The 26,517-nt window shown below is 56.1% G+C and overlaps 2 protein-coding genes across 4 annotated transcripts; one reads left to right on the top strand and one right to left on the bottom strand.

Annotated features, from left to right (window-relative positions):
- The first annotated feature begins 2,303 nt into the window (after positions 1–2,303).
- SOX10 (SRY-box transcription factor 10) lies at positions 2,304–11,486 on the top strand. Its single transcript, XM_038756382.1, has 3 exons — positions 2,304–2,787; positions 8,443–8,708; positions 9,494–11,486. Exons 1-3 carry the CDS (start codon positions 2,321–2,323, stop codon positions 10,195–10,197), a joined length of 1,437 nt encoding a protein of 478 aa, XP_038612310.1. The 5' UTR covers positions 2,304–2,320; the 3' UTR covers positions 10,198–11,486.
- Positions 11,487–13,761: 2,275 nt separating this feature from the next.
- POLR2F (RNA polymerase II, I and III subunit F) lies at positions 13,762–26,503 on the bottom strand. 3 transcript variants are annotated; one of them, XM_038756487.1, is made up of 6 exons: positions 26,397–26,503; positions 23,935–24,004; positions 21,854–21,984; positions 16,919–16,990; positions 16,365–16,472; positions 13,762–13,945 (listed from the first exon to the last, which is right to left on the bottom strand). In XM_038756487.1, exons 1-6 carry the CDS (start codon positions 26,414–26,416, stop codon positions 13,855–13,857), a joined length of 492 nt encoding a protein of 163 aa, XP_038612415.1. In that variant the 5' UTR covers positions 26,417–26,503; the 3' UTR covers positions 13,762–13,854. The 3 variants fall into 3 exon arrangements, with proteins under 3 accessions (XP_038612415.1, XP_038612416.1, XP_038612417.1); XM_038756488.1 differs by lacking the exon at positions 16,365–16,472 and having other exon boundaries at positions 26,397–26,501; XM_038756489.1 differs by lacking the exons at positions 13,762–13,945; positions 16,365–16,472 and adding an exon at positions 14,319–14,934 and having other exon boundaries at positions 26,397–26,502.
- Positions 26,504–26,517: the final 14 nt, after the last annotated feature.

Here is a 26,517-nt window from a genome sequence, read left to right as displayed (position 1 = left end):
CTCCCCATTCCATGGGCCACCAGAATCCAGCTCTGCAGCGGGGAAAAGGGCAGTCAGCCAACCCGTGACAGGCCCGTTGGCGCTTCTCCATCTAAGACTGGAGGAGGGGGTCTGTCGGGGCCCCAGAGCGGACCGTAAGCACTCTGTGGGCAAGGGAACGTGCCTACCGGCTCTGTTACATTTTACTCTCCCAAGTGCTTGGCCCGGTGTAGACACGGTAAGTGCTCAGTCATCATCATCATCATCAATCGTATTTATTGAGCACTTACTGTGTGCAGAGCACTGTACTAAGCGCTTGGGAAGTACAAGTTGGCAACATATAGAGACAGTCCCTACTCAACAGTGGGCTCACAGTCTAAAAGGAAGAGACAGAGAACAAAACCAAACATTCTAACAAAATAAAATAAATAGAATAGATATGTACAAGTAAAATAAATAAATAAATAAATAAATAAATATGTACAAACATATATACAGATATATCATATAAATATGATTGTTTGATTGATTGGTTTAGGGGAAAACAAGGGTCTCGCCCAAGGGTCTGCCAGACCCCAAGCAGCAAGCCCCTCCATTCTTCATAACAGTAACAATAATAATAACTGTGGTATTTGTTGAGCGCTTACTATGTGCCTGACATTGAAATAACATTCAATGAATGACATTGAAATAATAATAATATTAACTGTGGTATTTGTAACAACCGTGGTATTTGTTAAGCGCGTACTATGGGTCAAGCATTATAGGCAGATGGGACACAGCCATATGGGACTCACGGTCTCAATCCCCATTTTACAGGTGAGGTAACTGAGGCCAAGAGAAGTGAAGTTATTGGCCCAAGGTCACCGAGCAGACAAGTGGTGGATACAGGATTAGAAGCCACGATCTTCTGACTCTCAGGCCAGGGCTCTATCCACTATGCCATGCTGCTTCTCCCTACGCCATGCTTTTTCATCCTGGGCCCCCTAAGTCTGGTATGGGTACGAGGCCTGTCCTGGGACAGCCCTATCCCCTAAAGCCCACCCCCACCCAGACTCACTCCAGCCCCCTTACTACAGATTCCCGCTCCAACCTGTGTCCCCCAGAGCTTCTCCTGCCTGCACCATGGAGCGTCGCCCATTCCTAGCCCTCCTTCTCCCGGGCCCCGCTTCCCCCTAGACCTTCACTGGGTGGGGACTGAATCTTGGGATGGGTGGGAGGGCTAAGGTGGGCGCCTGGAGGGGGCTGGGAAGGGAGGGGTGCCAGCCCTCCTAGCCTGGGGAAAACCAACGTATCGAAGATATAAAAGAGCTGGAAGCTCCACCTTCTGCCCTTCCTTCTCTTCCCCCTCCCTCCCTTCCTCCCTCCCTCCTTCCCTCCTTCCCTCCCCCAGCCCTCGACAGCCAGTCAGTCCGTCAGAGAAGTCCGGCGGGGCTGTTGGGGAAGAGAGAGAGTCCCTCTAGTTATGGCAGTCGACTGAGACGGTCCCCCTGCTCAGAGCCAAAGCCTCCGCCAGACCAACCTCAGACTTTGGGATACAAATTGTCTGGGCCCCCAGGCCCCGGCCATCCCAGCTGACGTGAGTCCCCCATCTCTCTCTCTCTCTCTCTGTTTTTCTCTCTCTCCCTCTCGCTTGCTCGCTCTGTCCTTCCCCTTCCTCGTCCCCCGGGGCAGTGACCCGAAGGAGAAGACGGGACCCCCGAGATTACCCGCCCCGTCCCCCTCACCGGCTCCCAGAGTTAGGTTTGCTCATTCCCTGCTGTCGAGCCAGCCGGGATGGATGGGGAGAGGGGGAAAGGTGGGAGGCAGGGAAGGTGTGGAATCCCGAGGCAGGGATTAGAGGGGAATAAAGAATCCGTTTGGGCTTTTTTTTTTGGTTTTTTCTTTTTGCTTTCTTGAAGCAGCAGTTGTTTGAGACCAACTGCCTCCCGAAAAGAACCAGTCCGAGCACCCAAACCGGGCGTCTCTCCCAAACTGGTCCCTTTGAGTTCTCCAATCCCGCCAAAAGCGGGCCCTGAACCCAGGGACCCCCTCCCCTGGGCACCCGGGGCTCGGGGCTGCTCTCAGGCTCTCTGGTCCCCCATTCCCTAGGTCGTGGCGGGGGGGACACCCTCTTCTTCCACTGCCCTGGGGAGAGGAAGAAGGGACCCCTCTGACACTCTACCCCGTCTGTGCCAGGCGGGGGAGAAGAGACCGTCGAGGAGAGCAGTGGCAGCAGCCACAGGAGCCAGAGGAGGAGGAAGAAGAAGAGGAGGAGGAGGAGGAGGAGAAAGAGGAGGAAGAAAGGAGGAAGAGGAGGAGGAGAAGAAGGAGGAGGAGGAAGAGGGGGAGGTGGGACACCATGTCGGAGGAGCAGGATCTGTCGGAGGTGGAGATGAGCCCGGCGGGCTCCGAAGATCATCACCGCCTGTCCCCCGGGGGCGGTCCTTCTTCCCTGGGGTCAGACAAGCCGGGGCTCCACACTAGCCCCGGGGCCGGCGAGCTGGGCAAGCTAAAGAAGGAACAACAACCACAGCCCCAGCAGCAGCAGGCCCAGCAGTCCCAGCAGCAGCAGGCCGACTCCGAGCCGGACGACGACAAGTTCCCCGTGTGCATCCGGGAGGCGGTCAGCCAGGTGCTGAGCGGCTACGACTGGACCCTGGTGCCCATGCCCGTCAGGGTCAACGGGTCCAGCAAGAGCAAGCCGCACGTCAAGCGGCCCATGAACGCCTTCATGGTGTGGGCGCAGGCGGCGCGCAGGAAGCTGGCCGACCAATACCCCCACCTGCACAACGCCGAGCTCAGCAAGACGCTGGGCAAGCTCTGGAGGTGAGCGCCCGCGGCTCGGGATGGACGGACAGGGAGGGGGGTGGGGGGAAGGGAGGGATGGAGGGTCCGTGGTGGGCAGGAGATCACGCCCGAGATGCCCAGCCTCTCCCCGTCCACCGGAGGCCTTGGCTATGTGGGCACGAGGCCTAGTCAATCGATTAATCAAGCGCGGAAGCCCCTGACCCGACGGCAGTTCAGGGGAAAGCCCGTCCCCGGGATGGTCAGTTGTTGGTGGGGGTGGCCGGTCCTGGGACCCTCCGAACCGAGAAACCCGCCGAAGCACCCCCCCACCCCAGCCAGCTGCTCTCGCCATCTCCGGGGAGTTGGGGGGAGAGAGGCAAGGAAAGGATTGGAAAGAAGCACTTAGTACAGTGCTCTGCACATAGTAAGCGCTCAATAAATACGATTGATGATGAAGGAAAAGAAAGAGGAGGGAGAAGAGGGAATGGGGGCAGGCTTCCCCCATCCCCCCTGCCCTCCCAGACTTCTCATAGTATGCCATCATTATTATTATTATTATAGGAGTCGGGAAGAGACCCCCAACCCCCGTCACCCACTGGAGGAAAGGGATTCGAACCAGTCAGGAGGGATGGGATGGAGACCGGGGGGGAGAAAGAAGTTGTAGGGAGAAAAATGGTCATCTGTCCACCCCCCATTCCACTTCTCCAAGGCCCCAGCCCGCAGTACTCCCACTGCCCATCAGCCTTGCCATGAGCAATTGCTGACCCGCTCCCCCTTGTCATAGACTCCACCGCCCTCCTCCCTCCCCTCTCCCCTAGATCCCTCCTCCCTGGGTCCCCTTCTCCCCTCTCTTGCCCAGTTCGGCAGCCCCAGGGCCGGCCTGGCAGAGCAGCCCCCCAGGGCCCCTTGGTGGAGAGGAAGCAGGAAGAGGACGAAGGAGAGGAGGAGGAGAGGGTGGGAGAGAAGAGGGAAGGGGGGAGAGGAGGAAGAAGAGGGGGAAGGAAGAAGTGGGAGAGGCCCCAGGGAATCGTGGGGGTCAGTCTCGTCCCAGCCCCTGGGACCTGCGAGATGCGTCTCCCCTGCACTCCGGGCCCTCTGGGCACCACGGGCACACCGGAAACTGGGCCCTCTGGGCACTCCAGGTCACCCGGCGCCATCTTACCGCTTGGGGCCGCACCCAGACTCAGGGGCCGGAGCGGAGGGCAGGGGCCGCCTCCCCTGCTTAGGAGACACCTGGGCTAGGGTGACGGAGGCTACCTCACCCCAGGTCCTCCAGCTGAGGCTGTGTTCCCCTCTTGTGGGGTTGGTGTTTTCTCCAGAGCCCCCAGGCCACAAGGCCCCTCAGTCCCCCTGCTGAGGCCTGCCCTCTGCCCTGTGGGGTGGCAGCCATCACCAGCCCGTAGCCTCTCCCCTACCGGGATGAGGGCTTGCCTCCCTCCCCACACCTCCCGACCCCCAAGCCCAGACTCCAAAAGGATCTTCCAAGGGAGCAGAGTCAGCTCCCAGGACTGCGAACACTTGCAAAGGCCATGGGCCCTGGGGGAGCTTTGCCCCGGTCACCGGGGTCATGCCCAAGGGGCAGAGACTTTTTATACCGCTTGCCCAGCTGCCTCTGACTGCTTTCTTCAGTGCGGCGCCCATCTGGGTGGTGGTGGAGTCTGTGCTAGGGCAAGCGGAGGGGTAGGGGTGCACGCCCGTAGCATCCTCATCCCCCAACTCCCTCTCATAGCCCCTCTTCTGCCCCTAAAACTCAGTCCCCACCCTGGCCCAAGCCCAGAGACAGGACCACCCTAATGGCATCAGCAACTCCTGGTCGCACCTTCATCCTGGGCACAGCCTCAGTCCACATACACCCCTTCTCCGCCTACTGCCCTCTGAGATTCTGCCCCCTCCCCAACAGGGGAGAGGATGGGTGGTGCCGGGGATTCATTCATTCAATCGTATTTATTGAGTGCTTACTGTGTGCAGACCACTATACTAAGCGCTTGGGAAGTACAAGTCGGTAACATAGAGAGACGGCCCTAGGGATCCTATCTCTTTGGCCATATGGTCTCCGGTCCTTCCTCCAGCAAGGCCCTGCCACTGTCCCAGAGCTCTGTCAGGTCCTGGGGGGCTCTGGTTCCCGTGCCCCCCGCTGTGGGTGGGGATGGGGCTCCAGGCTCAGGTGGCACAGCCAGGGCTGCCCATGGGGAAAGCCACCTCTCCTTCTTCCGCCGGTTGCCCTGAGCTCGTTGCTGCCAATCAATCAGTCCATCAGTGGTTTTTATTGAGCGCTTCTCGGGCACCCAACACTAGACTAAGCTCTTGGGAGAACCTGATACAATAGACTGACTAGGAAGGTAAGATTTATACCTACAGGGGAGGTGGCGGAATAGAAGGATCTGTATATAAGTACTTAGCGGGTACGGACTAGAGCGTATCGGTGACGCAGAAGGGAGGAAGAACGTGTGGGACAATGAGGACTTGTAGCGCTTTCCTCCGGTCTGGCCTGGCCCTGGGGGGGAAGACCGTGATTGCCAGGAGCCTCCGAATGCTGGGGCTCTGCCCCTGCCCCCGCCCTGGCTTCTATCCCCGCCCCTGCCCCTCTGTTGCTGAGCCACTGCGGGTAGGAGGAAAGCTAAAGGCCTGGGGAAGAGAGGCGGAAACAGGGACAGGGGCCGGCATAGAGAGGCCCGGAGAGCTGGCCGGAACCCCCCCGGCAAGGAGGACTGGGACCGGCTGGCCCAAGGGGCAGGCTGGAGCCATAGGAGGGAGTAGTTTGCCCCCCATGCCAACCTAGGGTGGGCACACCCAGAGAAGGCATGGGTTTGGGGAACTGTGGAAAGAGGAGCCTGAAGGATCCCCAGCAGGCCAACCTAGCAGGGGTGTGGACACGGCGGGGCGGCGGAGGGACTGGCACCCGTGACTAATGTTGGCAAAAGCCACTTGTGCCCCACGAGAAGCTGGTTATGGCGGGGCCCTTTCCTGAGTGATGGGTGGTGAAACGGAAGGCACTGGTGGTCCTAGACCCTCCAGAGGGACAATGAGAGGTTTAGGAGTCAGAGTGGAACCGGATCTGGGGGGTTGGGGTAGAGGCTTCCTGGGTTCTTTCCTTGGGAGGGGCTGGGGCGGCCTGGGGCGGCTGAGAGCGGCAACTGTGGGGTCATCACTGCCGGCCAGCGCCTTCCACCCAGGGTGAGGGGAATGGGAGTTGGAGGGTGGAGAGTGTGGGGTGGAGGGAATCCAATTAAGACCCCCTTAAAGTTCTTGGATGAACTTGGCTTCCAGAGTCAGTCCCTTCCAGGTCCCCGTGGGATTCTGGCACCTTACACCCTGAGGAAAAGGGACACAGAGACCCCGGAAAGCTTAAATCTCCCAATCTCCTGGCCCCGGCTGCTTGCACTCGTTTCTCTCCGCTAAAGCGGATTTCAGGCCTTATCCCGGGGAGCGGCCAGGGTGCGGGGAAGCAGAGGGGTGGGCCAAGGGGCAGAGGGCTCCAGCAGAGCACCACCAGGGGCTGCTTCCCCCAGGTCCCTTCGCCTTCACGGACCCGAACCTCAGGTCACCTGGAAGTCGTCTGGTCTCAGGCGCCTCCCCTGGGGCTGGGATCCCGAGATCAGCCCCCTTTGCGGCAGCCCGAGGAGCCACGCTGCCGCTTCTGTCAACCGCTGGGCCCCTGGTGGAAAATGAACGCTTAGTCCAGCTGAACTGTGCCAGCCAAAGAGGACACACTGGTCCCAATTCCGGGGGCTCACTGGGATTCCCCCAGGGACCAGTGGGAGCCGGGGCCAGCAGGGGTCTCCAGGGCAAACAGTGGCCGAACTTTGGGGGACCACTGCGGTTGGGCCAGGAGCCTGCGACGAGGGGACTGAGATGGGGCAGGGGCCGTGGCAGGAGTCACGCCCTGCCCAAGCGCTTAGTACAGTGCTCTGCACACAGTAAGTGCTCAATAAATACGATTGAATGAATGAGTCGGGGGACCAGGGGCAGGGCAGGGGACGGCGGACCAGGCCTCCCCCTAGCTCCAGTGTTTTAATCTTGGGGATTAAGTCCCGGGTGGAATGCTGCCGTTAGGGTGGGCACGAGATCCCGGGAGCAACCCGGCATGACCTGTGGGCAGCTCCCTCAGCTGGGACTGGAAGAGGGCACCTGCTAGCCATGGAGGGGCAGAAGGGCAGGGAAGTCAAGGCTGTCCCAGTGACGCCCTCATCTCCCCCATCTTGGGAGTGCCAACAGGCTCAGCCCTCACGGGCCCTCAGCCCTCCGCCTCAGCCTGTCCTCGCGGAGCCCGGCCCCGATCCCTGGTGCCATCCCAGGTCTGGTCCAGGGGCTTCGGGGCAGCCCACCTTGACCCCTGGGCCCTGGTCCGTTCGTCAGCCTGTAGCCCCCTTCTTCCGCTAAGTGCGGCCTAGAGGGTAATTCCATAATAATGATGGCATTTATTCAGCGCTTACTATGTGCAAAACACAGTTCTAAGCGCTGGGGAGGTTACAAGGTGATCAGGTTGTCCCATGGAGGGCTCACAGTCTTAATCCCCATTTTCCAGATGAGGTAACTGAGGCCCGGAGAAGTGAAGTAACCTGCCCAAAGTCACACAGCTGACAAGTGGTGGCGCAGGGATTTGAACCCGTGACCTCTGACTCCAAACCCCGGGCTCTTTCCACTGAGCCATGCTGCTTCTCCATGTCTCCCAGACCAGCTGACCACTTTCCAGGGAGGGGGCTCAGGACGGAGCAGTCACTCGGTTCAAGTCAGCCCAGGCCTGCCCATCAGTACCCCCAACTCCTACCCTCTCCCCCCTTTACCCCTTCTCAACTTCTCTCCAATTCTCCATCCCTGTGCCGCTCCACCCTTCTTCCCCCTCCTCACCCCTCCCCATTCTTTACCACCCCTCTCCATCCCTCCATCCCTCCTAAGCCCTTCCCACACTTCCCCGACTCTCGCCCCCGACCCAGAGAGCCTGAAAAACAAAATCCGCTTTCTCGTCCACCTCCCCCGGCAGAAGCTGGGGAGGGACACACACGATTTTCCCTCCGGATCTCCCCTGGCTGGACTGGACTGTACCCCTGGAGGGGCCCGGGAACCCCGGCCCGCCGCTGCGGGCAGTATCATGGGGTTAGGTCACTCTGTGCCTCCTGAAAGCTAGTCTTCCAGCACTCCCTGCCTTGGGCAGAGGGATGGAGAATGTTCACTGCTCGTTGGAGGAGGGTCCTAGGGACTGCCGGGAAAGAGCCCAGGGGTTCCGCTGACAGTGCTTGGCACCTAGTAAGTGCTTAACAAATACCATCATCATCATTATTATTATGTCCCCAGGCCTCCGGCTGCGAGGTCAATCAATCAATCATATTTATTGAGCTCTTACTGTGAGCAGAGCACTGTACTAAGCACTTGGGAAGTACAAGTTGGCAACATATAGAGACAGTCCCTACCCAACAGTGGGCTCACAGTCTAAAAGAAAGGTCCATTCTGGGCCTCTCTTCTGTTGGCTCTATCCCGTCCCCGGGCTAGGGGGGGAATCTTCTGCTCCCTAACCCCCCACATCCCAGGTGACTTCAACAGGGCAGAGGGGAAGGGCTTGGGGAGATAGGTAAGGCAGGGGGGCGAACAGGGGGCCTATGGGCCTACGTGCGATGTGGGACGCTGCGGTGAGGTACGCGAGGCTACACGCGAGGCTGTGTGGGCCTTCCCCCGATGAAGCCTGCCTCTCCCGCCCAGGTTGCTGAACGAGAGCGACAAGCGGCCGTTCATCGAGGAGGCCGAGCGGCTGAGGATGCAGCATAAGAAGGACCACCCGGACTACAAGTATCAGCCCCGGCGCCGGAAAAATGGGAAGGCCGCTCAGGGCGAGGGGGAGGGGCCGGGCGAGGGGGAGCCGGGCGGGGCCGCCGCCATCCAGGCCCACTACAAGAGCGCCCACCTGGACCACCGACACCCCGGCGAGGGCTCCCCCATGTCCGACGGGAACCCCGAGCATCCGTCGGGTGAGTGGAGGGGACCATGGGGAGGGCGTCAAGTGGCCAGGGGGTGGGCCTGCCACGGAGGACTCGGACGGCTGCCGTTTCAGCCTCGCCCGTGGCTCGCCCCGCCACGACGCTTCCGTGAGGGGGGTCGGCTTCCGGGAGAACCAGTCGAGTGGGACCCGGGGCCTTCGGGGCTCCCGAGGGCGTCGTTGGCGAAACCGGGGAGGGGCGGGGGGGAAGGACGAAGCCCCGGAGGCCCAGCCGCGGCCCAGGAGGAGGGACCGGGATGGCCAGAACCGGGGTCCCGTGGGGGCTCAGAGAGCCGACCTGGGCCGCTCCCTCTCCACCCCCGACTTCCTGCCGGGGCTCAGTTTCATCTCCGGCAAGTGACCTCATCGCTTCCCGAGCCCAAGCCTCACTGCCCCGAGGGTCATCCGCCACCAATGCCGTACCCACTTGGAATCTCTCAAAGTGCTTACTCTGTGCCGAGCACTGTATTAAGCACTGGGACAGATGCGAGGTAATCGGGTCAGATGCGAGGCACCAACCGAGGAGGGAGAACAGGCCCTGAATCCCCATTTAATAGATGAGGAAACGGAGGCCCAGAGAAGCCAAGCGACTTGCCCAGGGTCACAGTCACGCAGCAGGCGGGTGGCGGAGCTGGGATGAGAACCCAGATTCTCCAACTCCCAGGCCCGGGCTCTTTCCTCTCAGCGAGGCTGCTTCTCGTCCCCTCTGATCTGGCATCTCTCTGCCTCTCCCTCTCCTCTCCTCACCGTCCCCCGGACCCTCCCCGACCCGCACAGGTCAGAGCCACGGCCCCCCGACCCCGCCGACCACCCCGAAGACGGAGCTGCAGTCGGGGAAGGCCGAGTCCAAGCGGGACGGGCGGTCCCTGGGGGAGGGAGGGAAGCCTCACATCGACTTCGGCAACGTGGACATCGGCGAGATCAGCCACGAGGTCATGTCCAACATGGAGACTTTTGACGTCAACGAGTTCGATCAGTACCTGCCCCCCAACGGACACGCCGGCCACCCGGGCCACGTCGGGGGCTACGCGGCGGCCGGCTACGGGCTGGGCGGCGCCTTGGCCGTGGCCAGCGGACACTCGGCCTGGATCTCTAAGCAGCACGGGGTCTCCCTGCCCTCCGCCTCCCCCGGAGCGGACCCCAAGGCCCAGGTGAAGACGGAGGGCTCCGGCCAGGCCCCCCACTACCCCGAGCAGCCGTCCACCTCACAGATCGCCTACACCTCCCTGAGCCTGCCTCACTACGGCTCCGCTTTCCCCTCCATCTCCCGCCCCCAGTTCGACTACTCAGACCACCAGCCCTCGGGACCCTACTACGGCCACTCGGGCCAGTCCTCTAGCCTCTACTCGGCCTTCTCCTACATGGGGCCCTCGCAGAGGCCCCTGTACACTGCCATCTCCGACCCCAGCCCCTCGGGGCCCCAGGCCCACAGCCCCACACACTGGGAGCAGCCCGTGTACACAACCCTGTCCCGCCCCTAGACGGGCTCCTCTCCCACCTCCAGTCGCCCCCCGGGCCGGTCCCCACCGGATCTCCCGCCCGGCGGGGAGGCCCTCTGGCCCCCACCGCCCCCGCTCCAGCCTTGGCCTGCCCTGCGCCCCTCCATCTTCTCCACTGCTCCAGCCAAGCACCCAGCTGCGGGGCTCGGCCAGGGGCAGAGCAACCCCTCTGGACCCAAAGGCGAGGGAAAAGCCCCCGGCCTCCCCCTCAACCCCGGGGCCGCTGAGCCCGGGCAACACCGACGCTGGGGGCGACCGGGCAGCAGACCCAGACTCCTCCCGGGACCCCTCCGGTGCCTTCACGGACCGGCCCGCGCCTCGTTGGGGTGGGTGGGCGCCGTCCCCGTCTTCCGGCATTCCGCTTCCATCTCCTGGCCCCCTGCATCCCTCCCTCCTGCTCGCGGTTAGTCCACTCCGAGAGGCAGACAAGAGAAACTGACTTTCCTGGAGCCAGTCCTTGGAGGTGTCCTCCCCGTCGGCAGGAAACTTGGGGATATGCAATGGGGGAGGGAAGCTTGCTTGGGGTTTCTCCTCCCTATGTGCCACACACCTCCCTTTCTGGGGCACCCAGAGACCCTAGGGAGCCTGGCTGGGCTGACCTTTACCCCCGCCTCCTGCCAAGGCCACGTTAGGGAGACCCCCGGCGCGCCACTCTCAGCAGGGATGAAGGGACGGACACAGGCCGGAGCCCGGAGGCCTCGTTCAGGGGTGGGCCCGAAGACGATTCCCAAGCCGGGCCCTAATCTGTCTCTGCTGACGGACTCGCTCCCCGCTGGCGGCTCCTCTTTCCTCCCCACCCGAGTTCCCTTCCTTGAGTTCACTTGGCATCATTTGGGACCCCCGGGGCCCTACCCGTCCTCCCTGCAGACGGGTGACCTGAGGCCTCCCTCCCCAAGGGCACCACAGCCTCGGGGCTGCCGGACTTTCGGATGGACAGCCCTCAGGCGTTCCCTGTCCTGAAAGGCCCGAGGCCGGGCACGTCTGGGACTAATCGTTACAGCCCATCCTGGGGAAATAGCAAGGTCCTGACATTTATGTCCCATTTCTGCCCTCCCTCCAACCCCAACACCCTTTGACCTTTATCCTGACCACACCCCACCCCAGGTGTTTGAATAAAGTATGTAGTGCATCTGCCCCATCCTCCTCCCTCCTCCCCCCATGTAACGCATTACTGCCCCCTCCCCTTATTTATCTGAGTAGCCCCCACCCCCACCGCCCACCCTTCCTCCTGCTCTCCCCTACTGCCCAGCCCAATTAACTCTGCCTTCAGCGTACGGAATAATAAAATTAAAGGTTTCAGTTACTCATTTCACGGTCTATCTGTTGAGGACGGCAGTGGGGTGGTGGTCGGGGCATCAACAGCTGAAACCATCGGCCCCCCACGCCTCCCCATGGAGGTGATGTTGGGGAGGGTGGGGATGAGTAGTGACCAGTTGCTACCAGGATCCCCAGGCTCTCGGAATCAGGATGAAATTAGGAATCCTGGTCCTGAACCCAGGCCACAACCGCCCTGCTCCGAGATTCCCAAGGCTCCCGGACTGCACCATGGGACTCGATTCTTCCCTTCCATCGAGCTGCTCCCTGCAACAGGACTCTTCTAGCAACACAGCTCTTCTCCCCACCCCAAGCAAGATCTAACTTCTGCAGATAACGTTCCCAGTCTCTGGTCCTGTGGATACTCCCAGGGACCAAAATCTCCCCCTGGGTTGTGGGAGGAAAGGACAGGAGGACCAGGCTTTGAGAATTCCCACAAAACCTCAGGGTCCGGTTCACGCTTGTCTAGGGAGTGGGAGGGCCTGGGGAAAGGACCGCTCCACAAGCTCTTCAGAGCCTCCTCTCTCGGGACGCACTCCAGGATGGGCGTCCTAGACGTTACAGCATCTTGGGATGGAGAGTGCCAGCTGTGGAATCGGGAGCTCCAGAGGTGGGCATCGGTCCCCTCCGCCGACCCTAGGCCAGAAGGGTACCTCATTGGTGCGCTGTTCCAGTTACGTTAGCCAGCCTCCCCTATGGAGAGACCGAGAGGGTGGGGCCAGAGAAGCAGATATCACAGAAGGACCGTGGACCACGGCCTGGGAAAATGTGGGCCCGGAATGGGGTGGGAAGCGGGTGACCAGGTGCAAAACCTCTATCTTTTGATCTCGCCCCCGTCACGCGGGCCAGGAGAGGAGGAGAGGAGCCAGGCCGGCTGAGAAGCCAGGGCCTCATAAAGGGGTGCTGCCACTGTCGTCTTCCCCTCCCTCCCCTCCGGGGTCCCAGCTGGCCCCCCGGGGGTTAAACGCCCCCCTCCCCTCCATCTCCCAGCCCCCTCCCCACCCTCCTTTAATCGCATCTGATACCGAGCGGGCCCAGTGGGGAACAAAGAGGCCATTTAAAGAATCGGGGCCAAGAAAGTGACCCCCGCACTCTGGGGCGGCGGGCGCGAAGTGCGCACAAAGGGAGTGTTTCAGGGCTGAAATTTCACCGCCCCAACGTGATTAAAGGATTCCACGGGAGCTGCAGAGGGGGAGCGGGTACAGGCCACTGCTTCCCCGCATTAACCCTTCCCGGACGCCCGGCCAGGGGGTGTGCCCACCCACCGTGGGAGGGGCCTGGCAACTCCCAGTTCCTTCTCCCTTCCAACAGGGCCCGGAAGCAGGGGCACAGGTCTTGATGGGCAGAGAGATGCGTGGATGGACAGGAGTTGCGGGGGGACAGGGGAGGTCATTTCCCTTTGTCCATCTGTGACGAACTGGCAGGACTAAGCTGGCAGGATCCGAGATGAGGCAGGGTCTCCCTGTTTCACCAACCAGGAAACTGAGGCACAGGCCTCCTCCCCTCTGTCCGGAGGGATTAGATCTCGCCTCGTGCGCACGTCGCAAGGCTCCCTAACTGCCAAAGAGGATGAAGGATGCGCGGCGGAGCTGGGAACAAAATCCCGGAGTCCCAGTTCCAGCTGCCGGGTTCTCCCCCTCCGTCTGGCCTACAGAGGGATGTGGGCCAGGCCAGAGGGAGAAGAGGTCGGGCCAGCCTGGCAAGGTGGGCATCCTCGGGCCGTCCGTCGTGCCCGCACGGCGACGGGGGGGCGGCAGGCGTGGCCGTGGCAGAGCCGAGTGGGCAGCATCGGGCGGTGGTCCGAGTGGCTCTACAGAGGGAAGGTGGGTCACTCCCACCTTGGGCCGGGCCCCCGCGCTTCCTGCCGGGGTGCTGCTCCTGAAAGGGGATCTCGCCGGGCGATAAGAGGGAGGCGCGGGGCAGGTCCCAGGAAACAATGACTGGTTTGATGAGACCTGCTCTGTGATACTCCTGAGAAGCCCCCGCAGCCAGTCCCCATCGGAGAGGAAATTGGGGGTTTCCACGGTAACCGGGTCCGGGGGCACAAAGGCCGGTCTGTGCGCCGGGAGGCAGCTGAGGTGTCTCTCCCCGGCGTCGGCCCTGCCTCGCGTGAACGGGGTGGGAGGGGAGAGAGGACGGAGGACGGGCGAGCGATGCGGCTCTCGTCCGCTCCGGGGTCTCGCCCAACGACCCCCTCGGCGCGAGGATCCCGAGCCGGCCCGGAGAGAGGCCTGCCAGGCAGGGTGAAGGGGCTTTATTATGTACACGTTAAAAAAGGGAGAGTAAAAAGCCAAAGGAGCAGCTGAGGGGAGAGGGCGGCCCGGCTCAATCGGTGATGATCAGTTCGTCCACCCCCCAGTCCTCATAGCTGCCGTCGGGCAGGTAACGCCGGATGATGATGGGAATCTTGCGGGCCCTGCGGACGGACGAAGCGTCGGATGTTAACAGTGGGGGTGACCGTGACGGGCACCGTGGTGGCCCAAGAGGATCCAGGGATGACCATCCCGTGCCCGGGTGTGGCATGAGGGCCAGAGAGGGGTCCGTGGTGGGAGGGGAGAGGAGGGAGGAGGGGGAGGAAGGGCGGTAGGTGGGTAGGATTCGAATACCTCCGGGACGGGGTCTGCTGTGTGACCCTGGACAAGTCACTTCATTTCTCTATGGCTCAGTTACCTCATCTGTAAAACGGGGACTGACACTGTGAGTCCCACATGGGACAGGGACTGTGTCCAACCCAATTTGCTTGTATCCACCCCAGAGCTTAGTACAGTGCCTGGCACAAAGTAAGCACTCAACGAATACCACAATTATTAAGAGCTCGTTTCATCTCCTGAATCGGGGCCGGCGGCACTGAATGAACTCGGTCTGAGCTTGCCCCGGGCCTGGCCAGGGAAAGGGATGCCCGGGGCCTGCCCGGAGAAGGCCCTGCCAACCCCCTCCAGCAGAGGTACGATAAGGGGCGGGAAGGGAGGGAAGGAGGAACCACTACTAGAGAGCTTCCGACCCCGGGGGGGCTTCTCCCTCCACGATCAAACTCAGTTATAAGAGACCTAACGAGCTCTCCACACCAGGCACTACGCAAGTGTCCGACACAATGAGGCAAACTTCAGGCATGCGATAAAAGAAACAGAAGGGCTGATGCCTTTTTTTTAAACCTCAACCCCAAGCGTCACAGGAAAGTTATGCTAGATCCCTTGAGAGATATGTATACCACGTCTACTGTAGATTGAATGGCGCTGTGACTCGCCGAGGGGAACACAGCACCATGCGTGCAAAACGGCGGCCTCGGTCGCTGCGTGTCCCGAGTAGAGAATACGCTGAATTTCTTTCTGCAGCAGGGGATCCTCCAGTGGATATCCACCCACCCCGTATGACTGTGAGCACGGTTAATTGCCAGGCAGAGCGTTTCTTGAGGAGGGAGGATAGAGAAACACAAGTCTCAGAGTACTCAGCCTGCAACTGTGGCCGTGATGAAACAAAAACAATAATTGAGGCATCTGCTAAGTGCTTACTATGTGTCAAGCACAGTAGTACATGCTGGGATACACCCAAGATAACCAGGTCCCACAGGGGCTCACAGTCTAAGAGGCAGAACAGGGAGGGAATCCCCATTTTGCAGATGAGGGAACTGAGGCCCAGGGAAGAAGTGAAATGACTTGCCCAAGGCCACACAGCAGGTTAAGTGGTGGAGAACTCAGGTCCTTTTTTTTTTTAAACGGTATTTGTTAAGTGCTTACTACTACTAATAATAATGTTGGCATTTGTTAAGCGCTTACTATGTGCAAAGCACTGTTCTAAGCTACATGCCAGGCACTGTATTAAGAGCTGGGGCAGACACAAGATCCACATCAATCGTCTTTATTGCGCACGTACTACGTGCAAAGCACTGTACTAAGCATTTGGGAGAGTGTGATACAACAGAACTAGCTAATCAAGTCGGACCAAGTCCATGTCCCTCACGGGGCTCACAGTTTTAAATCGTGTTTTATGGATGAGATAACTGAGGCTCAGAGAAGCTAAGTGACTTGCCCAAGGTCACGCGGCAGACGAGTGGCAATGTCAGGAGCGGAACCCGGGTCCTCGGACCCCCAAGCCCACGCTCCCTAAAGGGCAGACTGATGGGCCCATTCGGCTGCAGGGAGGTAGGAGAGGAGGAAATTGGGAAGTAATTTGTACTTCCCAAGCGCTTAGTACAGTGCTCTGCACACAGTAAGCGCTCAATAAATACGATTGATGATGGTGGGAAGGGGAAAGCCAGGAGTCACAGCATCGGGCCAGAACCCTGCCACTCCAAGACTCCCTTTGACCACCACAAAGCCTGTAGACTGTGAGCTCGTTGGGGGCTGGGATGTGTCTGTTATTACAGTGTACTCTCCCGAACGCTCGGTATAGTGCTTTGCGTTCAATGAATGACTGAATGAATGAATGAACTACTTGTATAACGCCTTGGTAATTCTCTACTTGATGAACACCACCATATAATATGGAGATGACACAATCATTCTGGATGATAAATCAGCAGCAGCGTGGCCTTGTGGATAGAGTCCGGCCCGGAGTCCGAAGGACCTGGGTTCTAATCTGGCTCCGCCACTTGTCTGCTAGGAGAGTTTAGGTGAGTCACTTCACTTCCCTGAGCCTCAGTTACCTCGCTTGTAAAATGGGTATTAAGACTGTGAGCCCGATATGGGTGGGATGGGGACCGTGTCCAACCTGATTCGCTTGTATCTACCTCGGCACTTAGCTTAATGCCTTGCATGTAGTAAGAACTTAAATACCATAAAAAAATGCTGAAATAAAATTTATAAATGAAAAACGACCCAACCATCACCCGCACCGACCGTTCAACCAAAATGGCTGAGGGGTTGCATCCTCCATCCTGAATGGCACCGTTTCTACATCCATTCTCCAACCTGGGCTCCCAAAACAGCTTCCTCTTTGTCCCCTTCCTTTCACCATGAAAGCAAAGTGAAGGAAATTCCACCAGGCTCCAAGGAGGGAAGACCCCGAAGGGTTGACTCCACCCCACTCTGGGGCCAAAGACACCCCAAGGATCTCCAGGCCAGCTTAAGCACAACTTCTAATTCTGGGATCCTCTCCCTTGCCCTAACTCTGTACATGACTCCAAACAAGGAGCTGCTTGGCTCATTCCCCTTTCCTTCTAACCCCTCACGTGTCCCTCACCGCCACAAAGGCCAATCTGAAGCATCGCGGTGGTCCCAAATCCCCGCAGTGTGCCAGAGGGTGTCTGTTTTGTGAGAACTCAGGGGCTTTGAAAGTTCATCCACATCTGGAAAGGTTAAGGGGGTGGAGGGGGAGGAGAGGAGCGGCAAAAAGACTTCTCCAGGGAGGACTCTCCAAATGATGACGCTCTGGGCTTTTGCTGGCAACTTACTTGAGCTCCTTCATGGCGATGAGGAGGGGGTCTGTCTCTCCTTCCAGCTCCACCATCACGGGTGCACACATCCTGCAGCACGGGGCAAGGAGACGTGAGGATTCCTTCAGGGCAGGGAATGTACCTACCAACTCTGCTACGTTCTCTCCCAAGTGCTTAGGACAATGCTCTGCACACACTAAGTGCTCAATAAATACCACCGGTTGACTGACTGAGAGCATGCACAGGGCCCGGGGTGGTAGGAGGAGGCAGAAGGGCAGCTCATAAAGCTGCTTGGCATTTGACTCCCCAAGGGGGATCAGCCTTTCAAGGAAGAGCTGGGGTCATTGTGGGAGGGTGCGGGGGAGATGGGGGGAGCCTCCAGACTGAAGGTCTGACGTGTGGGAAGGCCCAATCCTGCTCAGGTTCCTTTCCCAAAAGAGGAAACAATGAAGGAACTGGAGAGGGGGACTTGATTATTATTACCACTATTATACTGATAATAATAATGGCAGCGTTTTGAAGCGCTCGCACTGCAAGGCACTCTACTAAGTGCTGGAGTAGACACAAGCTAATCAGGTTGGACGCAGTCCACGTTCCACATGGGACTCTCAGGCTAAGACGGCGGAAGAACAGTTACGGAATCCCCCATTTCACAGATGAGGAAAACGGAGGCACAGAAGTGTCTCGTCCGAGGTCACCCAGGAGGCAAGTGGCAGAGCCGGGACTAGAACTCAGGTTCCCCCAACTCCCAAGCTCAGGCCTTCTCCTTTAGCTCTCACGGGATCCCCATTTTGGGAGGGAATTTGGAGGAATTGCACTTGGATTTGTGACCTTCAGGCATTTGGTATTTTCCTCACTCTCAGCCCCACAACGGTTATGTATCTACCTATAAATTATGTACTATAAATTACTTACTTAGATTATGTACTATATAATGCAATACTAGTATATAGTACACTGCATATAGTACTGTATATTATAATGGTGTTGCATTATATAGTACATAACAGCGTGGCTCAGTGGGAAGACGGGCTTGGGAGTCAGAGGTCATGGGCTCTAATCCCGCCTCCGCCCCTTGTCAGGTGGGTGACTCTGGGCAAGTCACTTCACTTCTCTGCGCCTCAGTTCCCTCATCTGTAAAATGGGGATGAAGACTGTGAGCCCCGTGTGGGACAACCTGAGTACCTTGTATCCCCCGCCCCAGCGCTTAGAACAGTGCTTCACACATAGTAAGCACTTAACAAATACCATCATTATTATCTATGTATGTGATTTATAACACAATTTACATATTACATACGATATATATAAATCATTCGTATGAATTAGGAAATATAAAACATACATATATATTAATGCCTGCCTTCCCCTTTAGACTGTAAGTTCACTGTGGACAAGGAACGTGTCTACCAACTCCACTGTACTGCACTCTCCCAAGCACTTAGCACGGTGCTCTGCCCACAGTAAGCGCTCAATAAATAATAATTATAATAATAATGATGGCATTTGTTAAGCGCTTACTATAATAATAATAATAATAATGATGACATTTATTAAGCACTTACTATGTGCAAAGCACTGTTCTAAGCACTGGGGAGGTTACAAGGTGATCAGGTTGTCCCATGGGGGGCTCACAATCTTAATCCCCATTTTACAGATGAGGTAACTGAGGCCCAGAGAAGTGAAGTAACTCTCCCAGAGTCACACAGCTGACAACTGGCAGAGCCGGGATTCGAACCCATGACCTCTGACTCCAAAGCCCATGCTCCTTCCACTGAGCCACGCTACTATGTGCAAAGCACTGTTCTAAGCGCTGGGGGGGGATACAAGGTGATCAGGTTGCCCCACGTGGGGCTCACAGTCTTCATCCCCATTTCTCAGATGAGGGAACTGAGGCTCCGAGAATAATGGCATTTATTAAGCACTTACTATGTGCAAAGCACTGTTCTAAGCGCTGGGGAGGTTACAAGGTGATCAGGTTGTCCCACGGGGGGCTCACAGTCTTCATCCTCGGTTTACAGATGAGGGAACTGAGGCCCAGAGAAGTGAAGTGGCTTGCCCAAGGTGACACAGCAGACAGGTAGCGGGGCCGGGATTAGAACCCAGGACCTCTGACTCCCAAATACCACTGACTGATTCACTCATTCATTCATTCAATTGTATTTATTGAGCACTTACTGTGTGCAGAGCACTGTACTAAGTTCAAATTGGCAACATATAGAGACGGTCCCTACCCAACAGCGGGCTCACTAGAAGGGGGAGACAGACAACAAAACATATTAACAAAATAAAATAAATATGTACAAGTAAAATAAATAGAGTAACAAATATGTACATACATATATACAGGTGCAGTGGGGAGATTGATAGACCGTGAGCCCACTGTTGGGTAGGGACCGTCTCTATACGTTGACAATTTGTACTTCCCAAGCGCTTAGTCCAGTGCTCTGCACACAGTAAGTGCTCAATAAATACGACTGATTAATTGATTGATTGATTGATTGATAGATTGGACTTGGAGAGAACAGTGCTCTCTGGGAAGAGCGGAGGCCCTGGGTGTTGTGCCGGGCCGTGTCCACTGGGTGGCGCTGCTGGCCCAAGCCTCAGCTCCACCGCCCGCACGTGGGGATCAATCATTCATTCAAGCACTCATTCATTCATTCATTCAATCGTATTTATTGAGCGCTTACTGTGTGCACAGCGCTGGACTAAGTGCTTGGGAAGTCCAAATCGGCAACAGATAGAGACCGTCCCTACCCAACAACGGGCTCACAGTCTAGGAGGGGGAGACAGACAAGAAAACTGGTAGGCGGGTGTCGATACCATCAGAATAAATAGAATTACAGAATAATATAGACTAGAATTATACTTATAAACACATCATTAATAAAACAGAGTAATGAATATGTACAAATAGAGTAGTAAATATGTACAACTATATACACGTTTTGTTTTGTGGTCTGTCTCCCCCTTCAAGACTGCGAGCCCATTGTTGGGTAGGGACTGTCTCTATATGTTGCCAATTTGTACTTCCCAAGCGCTTAGTACAGTGCTCTGCACATAGTAAGCGCTCAATAAATACGATTGATGATGATGATGATGACTGTCTCTATATGTTGCCGACTTGTACTTCCCAAGTGCGTAGTACAGTGCACACAGTAAGCGCTCAATAAACACGATTGAATGAGTGAATATAAAATCAGTGGTATTTAATAATAATAATGATGGCATTTATTAAGCACTTATTATGTGCAAAGCCCTATTCTAAGCATTGGGGAGGTTAGAAGGTGATCAGGTTGTCCCACAGGGGGCTCACAGTCTTAATCCCCATTTTCCAGATGAGGTAACTGAGGCACAGAGAAGTGACTTTCCCCAAGTCACACAGCTGACAACTGGCGGAGCCGGAATTTGAACCCATGACCTCTGACTCCAAAGCCCAGGCTCTTTCCACTGAGCCACGCTGCTTCTCAGTAAGTACTAAGTACTTATTGAGTACTTACTATGTGCAGGGCATTGTACTAAGCGCAGATCTACTACAGACTCCAGCCTTGATGATATGCTGGCCCTTGGGACGTTGGTGGGCGAGAGTTCTTCCATAGCTGGCAATGTCTTTGTCCCCTCTAGACCGTAAGCTTGTTGTGGGCAGGGAACGTGTCTACCGACTCTATGTTGTACTCTCCCAAGCGTTTAGTACAATATACATGACAAGTGCTCAATAAATACGACTGATATTGACTGACTCTCCCTGGACTAGCAGCAAGCCCTCATGCCCCTCCTGTCCGTCCCCTCAGACCTTGGAGACCCAAGCTAAGTCAGGGTGGGGTATTTCTGTAATTTCAGTGGAGAAACAGCGTGGCTCAGTGGAAAGAGCCCGGGCTTTGGAGTCACGGGTCACGGGTTCAAATCCCAGCTCCGCCACATGTCAGCTGTGTGACTTTGGGCAAGTCACTTCACTTCTCTGGGCCTCAGTTACCTCATCTGTAAAATGGGGATGAAGACTGTGAGCCCACCGTAGGACAACCTGATCACCTTGTAACCTTCCCAGCGCTTAGAACAGTGCTTTGCATATAGTATGCGCTTAATAAATGCCATTAAAAAAATTTTTTTATTGTTGACTTTCTCCCCCTCTAGGCTATAAACTCGTTGCAGGAGGGAATGTGTCTGCTGAGAAGCAGCATGGCATAATGGCTAGAGCACAGGCCTGAGAGCCAGAGGGTCACGGGTTCTAATCCCGGCTCCCCCACTTACATTCATTCATTCAATCGTATTTACTGAGCGCTTACTGTACTAAGCGCTTGGGAAGTCCAAGTTGGCAACATATAGAGACAGTCCCTACCCAACACGGGGCTCACAGGCTAGAAGGGGCTGTGTGACCTTGGTCACATCAAAGATAGGGAAGAGGAAGGAGGTCACAGCTACCCCAGAAGAGGTAGCTTTCCCCCTTCTAGACTGTGAGCCCACTGCTGGGTAGGGACCGTCTCTATATGTTGCCAACTTGGACTTCCCAAGCGCTTAGTACAGTGCTCTGCACACAGTAAGCGCTCAATAAATACAATTGAATGAATGAATGAATTCACTTCTTCGTACCTCATGCGACCTCCTCTGTAAAATGGGGATTGAGACCCTGAGCCCCAAGTGGGACAGGGACTGTGCCCAACCCGATTCTCTCGTATTCACCCCAGCGCTTAGGACAGTGCCCGGCACAAAGTCAGCGCTTAGCAAATACCATTTTTATTGCCGGGTCGTTGTATGTATTCTCCCAAGCACTCAGCACGGTGCTCTGCACACGAAAAGCGGTCGATAAATCGACCGGGGCCACGGAGATGGCACCCGTCCCATCCAGATGGGGACAGAGGGGAGACATCGTCCTTTCCCCGGGCCTGAGGCAGCGAAGGAGGAGAGGAGCAGGGTGGGGAAGGGGGAGAAGAAAGGGAGGGAGAGAAGGAGACTCACGCAATCTGCAGGGCCCGGGTGCCGAGGACTCGGGCTCGCTCGTATTTGGTCATGTAGGGCGTGGTGATCCGCTTCTGGTTCGCCTGCTGCCGCTCCCCGGACGGGAGGATCTCCACGTTCTCCTGCCCCTCCTAGAAACAGAGGCCAAGGGGGAGCCGCTGGGGAGGGGACAGGGACAAGGGAAAGAGCGGACGCTTCCGCCGGCCGTCCATCCCACGTGGCCTCACGGGAGCAGCCTGGGCCGGGAAACAATCGGGAGACCCGAGTTCCGATCCCCGCCGCTCCACCACTTACCCGATGCGTGACCTACTGAGAGCTCACCTCCTCCAGGAGGCCTTCCCAGACTGAGCCACTGAGCCCCTTCCTTCCTCTCCCTCTCGTCCCCCCTCCATCCCCCCCATCTTACCTCCTTCCCTTCCCCACAGCACCTGTATATATGTATATATGTTTGTACAGATTTATTACTCTATTTACTTATTTATTTTACTCATACATATCTATTCTATTTACTTTATTTTGTTAGTATGTTAGGTTTTGTTCTCTGTCTCCCCCTGTTAGACTGTGAGCCCACTGTTGGGTAGGGACTGTCTCTATATGTTGCCACCTTGTACTCCCCAAGCGCTCAGTACAGTGCTCTGCACAGAGTAAGCGCTCAATAAATACGATTGATTGATTGATTGACCTCGGGCGAGTCATTCAACTTTGCAGGGCCTCAGTTCCTCCCTCTGGACTGGAAGCTCGTTACGGGCAGGGAACGTCCCCACAGAGTCTGTTGCATTGTCCTCTCCCAAGTGCTTAGTACAGCGCTCGGCATATAATAAGCACTCAATAAATACCACTGATGGACTGGTTACAGTTCTCTAGCCTGTAAACTCGTTCTGGGCAGGGAATGTGTCTAGAGTTTATTGTTACACCGTACTCTTCCAGGTGCTTAGTAATAATAATAACAATAATAATGATTGCATTTGTTAAGCGCTTACTATGTGCAAAGCACTGTTCTAAGCGCTGGGGAGGTGACAAGGTGATCCGGTTGTCCCACGGGGGGCTCACAGTCTTCATCCCCATTTTACAGATGAGGGAACTGAGGCCCAGAGAAGTGACTTGCCCAAAGTCACCCAGCTGACAATTGGCGGAGCCGGGATTTGAACCCATGACCTCTGACTCCAAAGCCCGGGCTCTTTCCACTGAGCCAAGCTGCTTCTGTTGTAGTAGTCTAGTAGTACAGGGCTCTGCACCCAGTAAGCGCTCAATAAATGTGACTGACAATGTTCTGGCTAAATCGCCTTGTGAAAATACCTGTTATGACAGAACTGGGTGTGGTAGGTGAACCTGCTGAGCAAGTCCACATCTGGGCCCCTTTGAAGGCAAAACACATCCAACACGGCTCAGTGGAAGGAGTCCGGGCTTGGAAGTCAGAGGTCGTGGGTTCTAATCCCGGCTCCGCCACTTGTCAGCTGTGTGACTTTGGGCCAGTCACTTAACTTCTCCGTGCCTTGGCTACCTCATCTCTAAAATGGGGATTAAGACCGTGAGCCCCAAGTGGGACAACCTGATTTCTTTGTATCTACCCAAGCACATAGAACAGTGCTCAGCACATAGTAAGAGCTTAACAAATACCATCATTACTATTATCATTCTCCCCTGGAACTCATGGTGTTAGAAACTGAAGGGCGGCTTGAGGAAGAGGGGAGAGGGCCAACCATCTACGGGGAAGGATGGGCTACAAGCAGCGTGGCTCAGTGGAAAGAGCCCGGGCTTTGGAGTCAGGGGTCATGGGTTCGAATCCCGGCTCTGCCAATGGTCAGCTGTGTGGCTTTGGGCAAGTCACTTCACTTCTCTGGGCCTCAGTTCCCTCATCTGTAAAATGGGGATTAAGACTGTGAGCCCCCCGTGGGACAACCTGATCTCCTTGTAATCTCCCCAGCGCTTAGTACAGTGCTTTGCACATAGTAAGTGCTTAATACATGCTATTATTATTATTATTATTGTTACAACCAAAAATACCGAAGGGGGTGGAGGGGATAGGGAAGGGTGAGCGCTCAATAAATAGGACTGAATGAACGACGAGGCTGACAACTTACCTCCTCGGCATTCTCCAAGTCATCTAGCCCTTCATCCTCCTCCACGTCATCAAAGTCATCACCATCGAAGCTGCGGGGAGACGACACCAAATCAATCAATCAATCAATCGCATTTATTGAGCGCTTACTGTGTGCAGAGCACTGTACTAAGCGCTTGGGAAGTACAAATTGGCTACAAATAGAGACAGTCCCTGCCCAACAGTGGGCTCACAGTCTAAAAGGGGGAGACAGAGAACAAAACCAAACATACTAACAAAATAAAATAAATAGAATAGATATGTACAAGATAGAGTAATAAATATATACAAACATATATACATATATACAGGTGCTGTGGGGAAGGGAAGGAGGTAAGATGGGGGGGATGGAGAGGGGGACGAGGGGGAGAGGAAGGAAGGGGCTCAGTCTAGGAAGGCCTCCTGGAGGAGGGGAGCTCTCAGTAGGGCCTTGAGTAGTAGTAGCCCCAGCGCTTAGAACAGTGCTTTGCACATAGTAAGCGCTGAATTAATGCCATTATTATTATATTAGAAGCCTCCCAAATGGAGGCTCTGGGGAACCACCGCCGCCAGGCCCGCCCCCCGCCACAACGTGTGTGTGTGTGTGTGTGTGTGTGTGTGTGTGTGTGTGTGTCTGTGTGTGTGTGTGTGTGTTTCCATCCCTCTGCCCGCCCCCCCAGCTGCTCCACCTCGGCTCTGACTTTGGCTTGACTTTGGCTCTTTCCACTAAGCCACGTTGCTTCTGCATAATTAATAATGGTGGGATTTGTTAAGCGCTTACTATGTGCCAAGCACTGTTCTAAGCCTTGGGGTAGATACAAGGTAAACAGGTTGTCCCACATGGGGCTCCCAGTCTTCATCCCCACTTTACAGATGAGGTAACTGAGGCACAGAGAAGTTGAGTGACTTGCCCAAAGTCACTCAGCTGATAAGTGGTGGAGTCGGGATTGGAACCCACGACTTCTGACTCCCAAGCCCATGCTGTTTCCACTAAGCCACGCTGCTTCATTTGTCTGCTGTGTGACCTTGGGCAAGTCACTTCATTCATTCATTCAATCGTATTTACTGAGTGCTTACTGTGTGCAGAGCACTGTACTAAGCGCTTAACACTTCTCTGAACTTCAGTTCCCTCATCTGTCAAATGGGGATGAAGACTGTGAGCCCCACGTGGGACAACACACTCACCTTATATCCCCCCAGCACCTAGAACAGGGCTTCGCACATAGTAAGTGCTTAATAAATGCCATCATTATTATTATTATTTTATTCTCTGGGCCTCAGTGACCTCATCTGGAAAATGGGGATGAAGACTGTGAGCCCCACGTGAGACAACCTGATCACCTAGTATAATAATAATGATGAAATTTATTAAGCGCTTACTATGTGCAAAGCACTGTTCTAAGAGCTGGGGAGGTTACAAGGGGATCAGGTTGTCCCACGAGGGGCTCACAGTCTTCTTCCCCATTTTCCAGATGAGGGAACTGAGGCCCAGAGAAGTGAAGTGACTTGCCCAAAGTCACACAGCTGACAATTAGCAGAGCCGGGATTTGAACCCAAGACCTCTGACACCCAAGCCCGGGCTCTTTCCACTGAGCCACACTGCTTCACTCGTCTGCTGTGTGACTTCGGGCAAGTCACTTCACTTCTCTGGGCCTCAGTTCCTTCATTTATAAAATGGGGATTAAGCCTGCGGGCCCCCCGTGGGACAAACCTGCTCACCTTGTATCCCCCAAGCGCTTAGAACAGTGCTTCGCACATAGTACGCGCTTAACAAATGCCCTCATTGTTATTATTATTTTATTCTCTGTGCCTCAGTTCCCTCATCTGGAAAATGGGGATGAAGACTGTGAGCCCCATGTGGGACAACCTGATCACCCTGTATAATAATAGTAATAATGATGACATTTATTAAGCGCTTACTATGTGCCAGGCACTGTTCTAAGCGCTGGAGAGATTACAAGGTGATCAAGTTGTCCCACGTGGGGCTCACAGTCTTCATCCCCATTTTCCAGATGAGGGAACTGAGGCCCAGAGAAGTGAAGTGACTTGCCCAAAGTCACCCAGCTGACAAGTGGCGGGGTCGGGATTTGAACCCATGACCTCTGACTCCAAAGCCCGGGCTCTTTCCTCCACTGAGCCACGCTGCTTCTCTTGTATCCCCCCCAGCGCTTAGAACAGTGCTTCACACATATTAAGCGCTTAATCAATCAATCAATCGTATTTACTGAGCGCTTACTGTGTGCAGAGCACTGGACTAAGCGCTTGGGAAGTCCAAGTTGGCAACATATAGACACAGTCCCTACCCAACAGTGGGCTCACAGTCTAAAAGTCTTAACAAAGGCCATCATTGTTGTTATGTGGCAGAGTCGGGATTAGAACCCACCACCTTCTCAACCCCCACACTGTGCTAAGCGCTGAGGAGAGAAGGGGGCGGAGGGCAGCCCCTGTTTACCCGCCGGGACTCACTTGTCCTCGTTGTCGGACATGTCGAAGGCCGGGCCGCAGCACGCTCCCCCTCCGCCCACGCTACTGCGCCTGCGCGGTGGCCCGGGAGGGGATTTACTTCCGGGGCACCCCAGAGGATGGC

Source organism: Tachyglossus aculeatus, chromosome 14 (assembly GCF_015852505.1).
Source record: "Tachyglossus aculeatus isolate mTacAcu1 chromosome 14, mTacAcu1.pri, whole genome shotgun sequence".
NCBI lineage: Eukaryota > Metazoa > Chordata > Mammalia > Monotremata > Tachyglossidae > Tachyglossus > Tachyglossus aculeatus.
This window is presented reverse-complemented; position numbering and strand designations above follow the sequence as displayed.

Excerpts from the sequence above, each read along its gene's own strand:
- SOX10 (XM_038756382.1), top strand. The coding sequence starts at position 2,321 with ATGTCGGAGGAGCAGGATCTGTCGGAGGTGGAGATGAGCCCGGCGGGC. Across the intron at positions 2,788-8,442 it reads ACGCTGGGCAAGCTCTGGAG|GTTGCTGAACGAGAGCGACA; the intron begins GTGAGCGCCCGC and ends TCTCCCGCCCAG. Across the intron at positions 8,709-9,493 it reads GAACCCCGAGCATCCGTCGG|GTCAGAGCCACGGCCCCCCG; the intron begins GTGAGTGGAGGG and ends CGACCCGCACAG.
- POLR2F (XM_038756487.1), bottom strand. The coding sequence starts at position 26,416 with ATGTCCGACAACGAGGACAA. Across the intron at positions 16,991-21,853 it reads ACCCGGGCCCTGCAGATTGC|GATGTGTGCACCCGTGATGG; the intron begins GTGAGTCTCCTT and ends CCCGTGCTGCAG. Across the intron at positions 16,473-16,918 it reads ATCGCCATGAAGGAGCTCAA|GAAGGGGACAAAGAGGAAGC; the intron begins GTAAGTTGCCAG and ends TCATGGTGAAAG.